The 11,637-nt window shown below is 43.7% G+C and overlaps 1 protein-coding gene across 1 annotated transcript in view; it reads right to left on the bottom strand.

The window, feature by feature from the left end:
• Positions 1–208: 208 nt before the first annotated feature.
• The window catches only part of ANKIB1 (ankyrin repeat and IBR domain containing 1), a 215,858-nt gene continuing 204,429 nt past the window's right edge, over positions 209–11,637 (bottom strand). Inside the window, exons 17-20 of the mRNA XM_040352348.1 lie at positions 5,122–5,173; positions 4,100–4,208; positions 2,070–2,113; positions 209–1,232 (exon numbers count right to left, since the gene is read on the bottom strand). Coding sequence (XP_040208282.1) covers positions 510–1,232; positions 2,070–2,113; positions 4,100–4,208; positions 5,122–5,173 — 928 coding nt within the window. The 3' untranslated portion in view covers positions 209–509. The remainder of the gene's footprint in view (positions 1,233–2,069; positions 2,114–4,099; positions 4,209–5,121; positions 5,174–11,637) is intronic.

The raw sequence follows: 11,637 nt of genomic DNA, 5'->3' as shown, positions 1-11,637 counted from the left end.
AGCTCTTTAGTTTCACTGCTGTAGTTAAAATAACTATCAACTGTAAGTGACAATAACAAAAGGAAGCAAAAAGGAATATGATTGGAGTGATACGAATTTCTGTGTCGAGGAGGGAAAACTGAGGTATGACAACACAGCAATGATTTCATTAAACTACCTACGTGATCTTAATAAAAAAAACAAAAAACAAAAAAACTCAACCCATATCTTCAAGGTAAGTATTACCAAGCTAAGGCTACATGACGACTGCATTTTATTTGAGTAAAGATTTCACCCTACTTATTTCTTGTTTTGAAAAAAAAAAGAGAAAAAAAATAAAAGGCAATCAAACTCCATTAGTTAAATGCAGAAAATATTGTTTAAAAGTTCAAGTTGAGTTAAAGGTTTAACATTATTCCCAACACATGATCCATCTCTTAAGTGGTCTAGAACGTACGGTGGCATGGTGTTGAGGTTGTATGTGAGAATCTGAATATGGTTACCGGATAGATGTTTAGGTTTTGTCGTACTCATACCAAATGTACTTGTTCGACCCATTCTGTTGGGGGTTCAGGAGTTCTACTTGAGATATCTTCGGAGCTGGTCATACTGCTCGTGACTTCGTTGGTGTGGTCACTACTCTGTGACACCGCTTCGGCCTGAGTTTCTATCTGCTCGGAAGCAACCTCCTCTGTTTGCGTTTCTGGGTCTTCGTTAATTAGTGCATCCTGAAAAAGTGCATGCTCCTCTGCCATGCTTGGAGCAGGAGGCAGCGACTGGTCACTGGCACTCAGAGGTTGTAAATCAACGTCAGTTTCCGAGGCCATAGATGGAATAAGGGCGATGCTCTGAGGATTGATGTCATGGAACCAAGCCATAATGTTTCCCAGAAGGTTCTCATTCATGTTGGGGTCTTGACTAGAAGAATCAAGGTCACTGCTGGATGTTGGGACATCGGTGAATGAATTCGAGTGTATGCGGTCTATTGCATATGGGTCATTGCTAGCTCCCAGCCTGACCAGACTTTCACCAAGTTCTAGCAGCTCGGAGCTACTCATTGCAGACCTAGGGTTCTCTAAGCTTATTGGAGATGGATCAAGTCTTGTAGGCAGAGATGAACCTATGGCTCCTAGTGAAGACTCATTGTTGAGGAACTGTCTAGTCTCTTCATCAACATTGAGGCCAGATTCTTGCAAAGACAACTGAATGGCCAGGAGGATGTTGGGATCGTCATCATCCAGTGAACTCAGCGCCTGCAAAGGAATGCAAGATGGTAAATGTACGCAATAGTGATATCATCTTTTTCTCCAGCGCAATCGTTGCCTAATCCTACAAAATAGCATTGATTTACAAATCTAAAACGTTGTACAGAACACAGCTAGCTAAAATCAAGACTTAAACATTTTTAGCATCACTTTCAGAGATTGGGCTTAATAGAGGTTAATGATGAACGTAACCAATACTTCCAAAAATGATCTTTGACCAACCACCAGGCAACTAGTTGTTGGAGAATGGCAACCTCCATGTTTTGCTATGTTTTCTGACAAAAGACAAATCAAAACAGCCTAAGACTCACATAGAGGCCTGGCTCACCGTAGCGTTTTTGAGGTGCAATTATGTAGTGCAACTTGTGCGTGATTTTACCCTTATGCGATTTTGATGCAATCTCTTCCTTAGTAGTCAAGGCACTGCTGCTGCTTCGTGTTGAAGGAAAGTGGACAGTTAAACAAAATTGCTTTCCAAATTGCATCAGAATAGCATGTATATGCGATTATATTAAACCCTATGGGGCCACAGTTAGGCTGGAATAGCACCAAAGTAGCACAGGAAACTTTTCCAAAATTCACATTGATGTGAATGGGCACCACTGAAAATAATGTGATTTCCATTGTCATGCAATTCTGTGTGATTCTAATCACATTCGTGTAAATCATGCCGGAAGCTGCCATCCTCCAGTTTCTAAGCCAAATATGATTTATAGTCCAATGAAGCTAAACCTATCCAGCTTTGCTGCAAGGAATGCAATCACCTCAAAAATATTTGCTCTTTATAGATTTTGTGTCAGAAGGATCAGTGATGGTCAGACTCACCGTGGATGTGCCATGTCTTCTGCTACCGCGAACCTCCAGGGTATCTGAAATGACAGGAACCAAACTGACAATGCAATTTCAAAAGGGTTATTCAATTCCTCCTCTTCCTATGTAATGTCCAGTATTCTTCTCCCTTACAGAAAAATATATTTTCTGGTTGCAACAGTTCTGTATTCCCCCCATCCTTTCTGAAACAAAAACAGTTCTCCAACAAATGTTTGTATGACGACTCTCACTAGTGCAATCGATGGTAATGGACCGACTCTCACTAGTGCAATCTAAATTCATGGGGCTAGATTCAGGTAGCTGCACTTGATCTTACGGCGGCGCAGCGTATCGTATTTACGCTACGCCGCCGCAACTTACAGGAGCAAGTGCAGTATTCACAAAGCACTTGCTCCGTAAGTTGCGGCGGCGTATTGTAAATGGGGTCGGCGTAAGCCCGCGTAATTCAAATGTGGAAGGGGGGGCGTGTTTTATGTTAATGTCTGATGACCTGACGTGATTGACGTTTTTTACGAACGGCGCATGCGCCGTCCGTGTACATATCCCAGTGTGCATTGCTCCCAAGTACGCCGCAACGACGTATTGGTTTCGATGTGAACGTAAATTGCGTCCAGCCCTATTCGCAAACGACTTACGCAAACAACGTTAAAAATTCAAAAATTGAAGCGGGAACGACGTCCATACTTAACATTGTGTGCGCCTCATAGAAGCAGAAGCAACGTTACGCCGAACAAGCCTTTACGCAAACGACGTAAAAAACTACCGCCGGGCGCACGTACGTTTGTGAATCGGCGTATCTAGGTAATTTGCATACTCTACGCCGAAAACGACGGAAGCGCCACCTAGCGGCCAGCGTGAGAATGCACCCTAAGATACGACGGCGTAAGAGACTTATGCCAGTCGGATCTTAGGCTAATGTCGGCGTATCTTGCTTTCTGAATACAAAAAGAAGATACGCCGGTGCAGCTTTGAATTTACGCGGCGTATCTATGGATACGCCGGCGTAAATCATTGCTGAATCTAGCCCATGGACTTTCACATTTGCAATCTAAATTTATTAGCAGATTTCACCTAGTGTAATCTGAGATTATGAGCTCTCACAAGTACAGTCTGGGTTCATGGACGGAGCCCAACTAGTTCAATTTGGGTTTATGAGCTGATCCTCACTAGCGCAATCTTCATTCATTGATTCACTCACTAGTAAAATCTGATTTTATGGATTGACCTTTACAGCTGGCAATTTGAATTTATTGGCGGATTTTACCTAGTGTAATCTGGGATTATGAGCTGACTCTCACTAGTAAAGTCCGAGTTCATAGGCTGACTTTCACTAATGTAATCTGGGTTCATTGACTGACACTCACTGTTGCAATCTGAATTTATTAGCAGATTTTACCTAGTGTAATCTGGGATTATGAGCTCTCGCTGGTACAGTCTGGGTCTGTAGGCTGACTCTTACTAGTGCAATCTGGGCTAACTGGCTGAGCCTCACTAGTGCAATTTGGGTTCATGAGCTGACCTTCACTAGCACAGTCTGGGTTCATGGATTGACCCACTAGTAAAATCAATTTTTATGGATTTACCTTTACTGGCTGGTTCTCTCTAGTGCAATATCTGCATTCACTGACTGACTCTCACTGGTGCAAGCTGAATTTATTGAATCTAGTGTATCCTGGGTTCACGGGCTGACTCGCACCAGTGCAACCTGGGTTCAACGGGCTGACTCGCACCAGTGCAACCTGGGTTCAACGGGCTGACTCGCACCAGTGCAACCTGGGGTCAACGCAACTGGCTGACTCGCACCAGTGCAACCTGGATTCAACGGGCTGACTCGCACCAGTGCAACCTGGGTTCAACGAGCTGACTCGCACCAGTGCAACCTGGGTTCAACGAGCTGACTCGCACCAGTGCAACCTGGGTTCAACGGCTGACACTAGTGCAAGCCAAGTTCATCTATGGATATCTCAGGGAGTATGAAATCTACTGCACTGCTACTGAAGCCAGTTCAGAAAATTGGAGAGTACCCAAAGTGCCTTCTGCATGGTCATCGGGATCTGGAGTGTTGCTTCTCATACTGTGCAAATCACGGCGGCGCTGACGGTGTCTTCTCCTATACTGGAACTCTGCATATTCCTGTAAAGGTGATTAAAGATTGTAACTAAATTAGTACTCCAAACAATTCTCTCTTTTGCCAGGTAAGCATATAAAGTGTAATATACATGGAATGTATGCAAGGTAAAAATTGACTGTAGGTGCCTTATAATGCCTCAAATACCCATTACCATCAAACTGTTTCCTGTACCTCTACAGAGCAAGTTGAAAATAAGCTCCACTTGCTTCCTATGCCAAGCTTTTATATGCTCGGACTCCAGTGGGCAGTAAAACCTGTTGCATTGACAGCTGCATAATAGGTGTGAATTAAAGAAAAATATCAAGACTTCCATTTCTGAACTCCTGAAAATGCAACTTCATGCAATGGCTTTGCTTTATGAATTGCTGACTCAGAACAAGCTTGCAGCAAGTGAACTCCTGAAGTCACTAGACTTGATCAACATATATGTGGGTTGCTACAAGGTGGCATTGGACTTCAGACGTTGGATAGAGTGCATATATTTCTATGTTCTATTTTATAAAAGGAGGGTAAATACTACGGGAGGCTACCCTTAGTCCACATGTGCCAGTGTAAAACTGGCACAATTCAAAAATCCCTTCTTTTCATCCTTCCTTTTTCTCCTTCCTTGCCCTTCCATTAGGTATATGGGCTGGAATTCTAGGGGGATATTTGTTACTCCCTTTCATGCATCCTATGGTTAGATGCAAATGCAAACTGCTTTCAGTTATGTGCCTTTTGTATTCTACCTATGACAGCTCCAGTTAGTGTTCTACTGTGATGTATTCACCCAGCGCACTGTACTGACAGTTCCAATTTACTGGCTATTGTGTTTTTACTTGTCAACTGCACATATTGTATTGATCCTATTTGCTCAATAAAACTCATTCTGTTAAAAAAAAAAAACTGAAAAAAAAAAAAAAAGAAGTTTCTTACCTCTGGAGAAGCAAATCCTAGATATTCCCAGTCCCAAGTCCCTCCAGCGAAGCTAAAAAAAAAAAAAAAGTTTAATAATTACTGAGGAGAGCTGGAAAATAACCTTGGATTGCAAGCATAATTTGTTCCAGAAGCATGCTTGTAATCCAAAGCACTTGTATATCAAAGCACATTTTCCCATAAGAAATAAAGAAAACTCAAATGATTTGTTTCACAACCATTTATTCATAGGTCCTTCAGTGTATAGTCCATATAAAAAGATTATAGCAATGTGATTGGTTGTGTAACCATAAAATGTCCATCCACAAATGGAAGCCTCCACAAGGGGATTAGAAGCAAAATCCAGCAGGAGCTCCAGAGTATAAAAGAGAAGAGAGGCGCCTCCAAGTGTAGCAATATGTTGCTAAATGTTGTACCTTCATTAAATGCAACCTTATTGCTCCACTTAGAGGCGCCTCTCTTCTCTTTTATACTCAGTTGTGACATGACACTACTTGTATATCAAGTAAAAATGTATTTAAAAATGTTGCTCGTCTTGCAAAACGCTCTCAAACCAAGTTACTCTCAAACCAAGGTTTTACTGTATCATCATTTAAAGGCAGTCATACCTCCCATGTCTGGGTGCTTGCAGGAGGGACATTCTCTCCAAGCTCCTTGCACCCTCTCCTAACATTCACCACATGTGAACTGCTTAGATTCTCAGATCACGGGCCCCAGGTTTCTAGAACTCGATCATCCCTGGATTCAGAACCACAAGAGGAACTGGTGCCTCCATTATGTGGTTCACAGCAAACTCTTATGCCGCGTACACGCGATCATTTTTCGGCATTTAAAAAATTTATTTTTCAGCCCCTAGAAAAAACTAAGTTTTTTCCAACTTCATCGTTAAAACGACGTTGCCCACACACGATCGTTAAAAAAAATGCTCTAGCAAAGCGCGGTGACGTACAACACGTACAACGGCACTATAAAGGGGAAGTTATATTCAAACGGCGCCACCCTTTGGTCTGCTTTAGCTGATTTTGTGTTAGTAAAAGACGATTTGCGCTTTTCTGTCTGTTACAGCGTGATGAATGTGCTTACTCCATTATGAACGGTAATTTTACCAGAACGAGCGCTCCCGTCCCATAACTTGCTTTTGAGCATGCGCAGGTTTGTAACGCCGCTTTAGCCCACACACGATAATTTTTTACAACCCGAAAAACTACATAGTTTAAAACGTCGTTAAAAAAAGCAGCATGTTCGAATTTTTTTTTTTGTCGTATTTCAGAACCCAAAAAAGCATGTGAAGCCCACACACAATCATTTTAAATGAATTTTTTTTTTTAAAACGTCGTTTTTTATAACCCGAAAAATTATCGTGAGTACGCGGCATTAAAGCTCCATTATATGTGCCCACGCATAGACCAGTTTTTAAACATTTTTATTATCTTATATTTGAGGTGTTGTTGAGACCAATTCTCTCCCATGCTTCTTGGCCTATTAATAAAATTCTCTGCACCTCCATCCAGAACTTTGTGCTACTTATCTTCAAGGCGCGTCACAGTCCTTATGTGCCTGGCCTAATAACGAAGAGGTTTTACATATAGCGAGCTATGCTCAGACCTTGCGCTTTTAACCACGCACTGCAGTGTTGTATAAATCCCTTAGTGCTTCATGCCCTTTGGTCCTGCCGCCTGCATACCATGACATTATACTGAATGCTGCGCTGTTCAGGGTGCAGGACAAGAATAGCAGCACCCGCCATGTCTACGAGACCCAAATGGGTAGAATTATTTTCTACTCAAAGTGTGTTCTACAGCAGTGACCTCTAAACTGTAGGCTGAATGAGGCTTTTTGCTTGCCTCTACCTGGCTCTTGGGTTACTATTTCTCCCACTGATACAAGGTGCTATTCCTCCCATTGACACCAACAATGGGGCGCCATTCTTCCCGCCGACACCAACAATAAGGCACCATTCTTTCCACTGACACCAACAATGAGGCACCATTCTTTCCACTGACACCAACAATGAGGCACCATTCTTTCCACCGACACCAACAATGGGGCGCCATTCTTTCCGCCGACACCAACAATGGGGTAACATTCTTCCCGCCGACACCAACAATGGGGCGCCATTCTTTCCGCCGACACCAACAATGGGGTAACATTCTTCCCGCCGACACCAACAATGGGGCGCCATTTTTTCCACTGACACCAACAATGAGGCGCCATTTTTTCCACAGACACCAGCAATGGGGCGCCACTCCATCTATCTATTCGAATGCATGTGCTTCCACTGTGGAGACTCTCATGTACAGGAGTTAGGACCGCAGGTAATACAGGGTGCCATGAAGGGGCCTTGTAGCTTACGCATGCATTTGCAAATGTTTGCCAACTAAACCCCGGTTTTAATGCATACTGTTGGATGGGTTAATTTGGTTGGTAATCAGACTGGTTGGTGAGTTGAGCTGGGAATTTCTCTGGATTTGTCTTTTATGGGTGTGAACCTTGCCTCAATGGGTAGGCTTACTCCTCCTTCTCTTGGTATTTTTGGCTGGAGGTCAGTTTTAATAATTTGGATGCGATACAAATGATCGTTTCAGACCCTTTATTAAAGTGATATTAAAGGTTCACGTTTTTTTAAAATAACAAACATATCATACTTGCCTCCACTGTGCAGTTAGTTTTGCACAGAGTGGCCCCCGATCGTCCTCTTCTGGGGTCCCTTGGCGGCTCCTCCCTGCATTAGGTAACCCCCCTCTGGGAAGCTCTCTCCCGAGGGGGTTACCTTGCGGACCAGCTCCTGTGTCATACACTCGGCGTCCATAGACGCCAAGTGTATGACTCGGCCCTGCCCCCCTAGCAGCCGCGTCATTGGATTTGATTGACAGCAGCGTGAGCCAATGGCTGCACTATCAATTTATCAAATAAAGAGCCGAGAAGCCGTGGAGAGCGACGCGGGAACGCACCAACGGAAATTTGGGGCTCAGGTAAGTAAAATGAGGGATCGAGGGGGCCGGACACTGCAAGGTGTTTTTTCACCTTAATAGGTTGCATTAAGGTGAAAAAACAGGAGGGTTTACAACCCCCTTTAAAGCTATAGAGTACATACCTGTGAAGGCTGTGAGTGAGTGTTACACAGGTACATGGCAGCCATCAGGAATTATGGGGCCCCTTACACAGCTTCAGGCATGGGCCCTCTCCCCTAGAGCAGAGAACCAGGGGGGGGGGGGGTGCTGCCGTCTGAAATTGAGAAGCGGGGGGCTGCCGCGAATTGAGAAGCGGGGGGGGGGGGTCCTTTACAAAAAAAAAAAAAAAAGGGGGACCTTTAATAAAAATAATAAATGTATTTATATATATATATATATATATATATATATATATATATATATTATATCTTCTTTTTATATACAGTGATGAAAATAAGTATTTGAACACCCTGCTTTTTTGCAAGTTCTCCCACTTGGAAATCATGGAGGGGTCTGAAATTGTTATCGTAGGTGCATGTCCACTGTGAGAGACATAATCAAAAAAAAATAAATCCAGAAATCACAATGTATGATTTTTTTAACTATTTATTTGTATGATACAGCTGCAAATAAGTATTTGAACACCTGAGAAAATCAATGTTAATATTTGGTACAGTAGCCTTTGTTTGCAATTACAGAGGTCAAACGTTTCTTGTAGTTTTTCACCAGGTTTGCACACACTGGAGGAGGGATTTTGGCCCACTCCTCCACACAGATCTTCTCTAGATCAGTCAGGTTTCTGGGCTGTCGCTGAGAAACACGGAGTTTGAGCTCCCTCCAAAGATTCTCTATTGGGTTTAGGTCTGGAGACTGGCTAGGCCACGCCAGAACCTTGATATGCTTCTTACAGAGCCACTCCTTGGTTATCCTGGCTGTGTGCTTCGGGTCATTGTCATGTTGGAAGACCCAGCCTCGACCCATCTTCAAAGCTCTAACTGAGGGAAGGAGGTTGTTGCCCAAAATCTCGCAATACATGGCCCCGGTCATCCTCTCCTTAATACAGTGCAGTCGCCCTGTCCCATGTGCAGAAAAACACCCCCAAAGCATGATGCTACCACCCCCATGCTTCACATTAGGGATGGCGTTCTTGGCATGGTACTCATCATTATTCTTCCTCCGAACACGGTTAGTGAAATTATGATCAAAAAGTTCTATTTTGGTCTCATCTGACCACATGACTTTCTCCCATGACTCCTCTGGATCATCCAAATGGTCATTGGCAAACTTAAGACGGGCCTTGACATGTGCTGGTTTAAGCAGGGGAACCTTCCGTGCCATGCATGATTTCAAACCATGACGTCTTAGGCCCCATACACACGATAAAATCCATCCGCAGATAAATCCCAGCAAATGGGTTTCTGCGGATAGATCCTATGGTGTGTACACGCCAGCGGATCTGTTTCCGCGGAGAAATCTCCTCTGGGATGGATTCCAGCAGATCGGATATTTGCTGACATGCACAACAAATCCATCTGCTGGAATCCATTCCAACGGATGGATCTGCTCGTCTGTACAGACTCACCGGATCCATCCGTCCAAAGGGATTCCCCGCACGCGTCGTAATGATTTGACGCATGCGTGGAATTCCTTATATGACAGCGTCGCGCCCGTTGCCGCGTCATAATCGCGGCGACGGCGCGACACGTCATCGCCAGAGGATTTCCGCGCGGATTTCAATGCGATGGTGTGTACACTCCATCGCATAGAAATCTGCGGAAATCTTTGAGAGGATTTATCCGTGGAAACGGTCCGCTGGACCGTATCCGCGGATAAATTCTCTCGTGTGTATGGGGGGCCTTAGTGTATTACCAACAGTAACCTTGGAAACGGTGGTCCCAGCTCTTTTCAGGTCATTGACCAGCTCCTCCCGTGTAGTCCTGGGCTGATTTCTCACCTTTCTTAGGATCATTGAGACCCCACGAGGGGAGATTTTGCATGGAGCCCCAGTCCGAGGGAGATTGACAGTCATGTTTAGCTTCTTCCATTTTCTAATGATTGCTCCAACAGTGGACCTTTTTTCACCAAGCTGCTTGGCAGTTTCCCCGTAGCCCTTTCCAGCCTTGTGGGGGTGTACAATTTTGTCTCTAGTGTCTTTGGACAGCTCTTTGGTCTTGGCCATGTTAGTAGTTGGATTCTTACTGATTGTATGGGGTGGACAGGTGTCTTTATGCAGCTAATGACCTCAAACAGGTGCATCTAATTTAGGATAATAAATGGAGTGGAGGTGGACATTTTAAAGGCAGACTAACAGGTCTTTGAGGGTCAGAATTCCAGCTGATAGACAGGTGTTCAAATACTTATTTGCAGCTGTATCATACAAATAAATAGTTAAAAAATCATAAATTGGGATTTCTGGATTTTTTTTTTTGATTATGTCTCTCACAGTGGACATGCACCTACGATGACAATTTCAGACCCCTCCATGATTTCCAAGTGGGAGAACTTGCAAAATAGCAGGGTGTTCAAATACTTATTTTCCTCACTGTATATCTTTTTTTTTACACACATTGGGCCAAATTCTCAAAACCATGTGTAAATTTAGGATTATCTAACTTATGTCATTTAAGTTACGGCGCCCTAAGTTGGTGTCGTAACTACCGTATTCTCAGTGCATTTGCGCACAAAACTGCGCCATCCTTAACTTAAGTTTCAATGCGTAAGGCGTGGTTATGGCAAGTGGGAATGAAGTGGGCGTGCTTCATTGTAATGAGCCGTGACCCCATGCAAATGAAGTGCCGGCCGTACTGCGCATGCGCGCACGAATCTGGACCTCAATGCGCATGTGCAGAACTTTGGTCAGCGCAATCAGTGAGATAGGTAAAAGGCCAAGCGTACTTAGTTTGAAGATCGCCCTGTGTCTAAATAGCCCCAGTCAAACACACTTCAATTGCAAAAGTATTTCCCTGTGTTCCCTTCCTAAAGCAAGTTGCTTCTGCTTTGAACGTTTGTCAGTGTTTGTTGGTAAGATTGGTTTGTGAGAAAAGTGTTTGTGGAGTTGGAGGGTATAGTTGGTGTTTGTTTTTGATAATTTGTTTTTTGTTTTGATTGTTTGCCTGTTTGTTTTTCATAATATTTTTTTTTGGGTTTTGTTTATATTTTTTGTTTTCCTTTTTTGCCTGTTTGTTTTCGAATTAATAGTAGCTGTCTGTCTATTTTTTATTTTGGCTTGTTTGTATTTTCTTTGGTGTGTGTGTGTATTGTTGTTTGTTTTTTGGGTGAGTTCCCTGTTGCTGGGTGTTGTCTGTCATGGCTCCCAAGCGCAGGAAGCTAAATTTTACACCGGCAGAGAAGCATATACTTGCTCAGGGCGTCATTAAATTTGGGCGATTTCTCCATGGCCCTGAGAGCCACACCACCACCCCGGCCAGGAGGAAGGAGATCCTTCAAAAGATCACCGATCGGATCAATGCGGCGGGGGGGGGGGGGGGGGAGACCAGGACCATCGCTGGAGTTCAAAAAAAAAAAATGACTTGAGGAGCGTGTCCCGGAACAAGCTGGCAACGCT

This window comes from Rana temporaria, chromosome 5, assembly GCF_905171775.1.
Source record: "Rana temporaria chromosome 5, aRanTem1.1, whole genome shotgun sequence".
NCBI classification, from domain to species: domain Eukaryota; kingdom Metazoa; phylum Chordata; class Amphibia; order Anura; family Ranidae; genus Rana; species Rana temporaria.
This window is presented reverse-complemented; position numbering and strand designations above follow the sequence as displayed.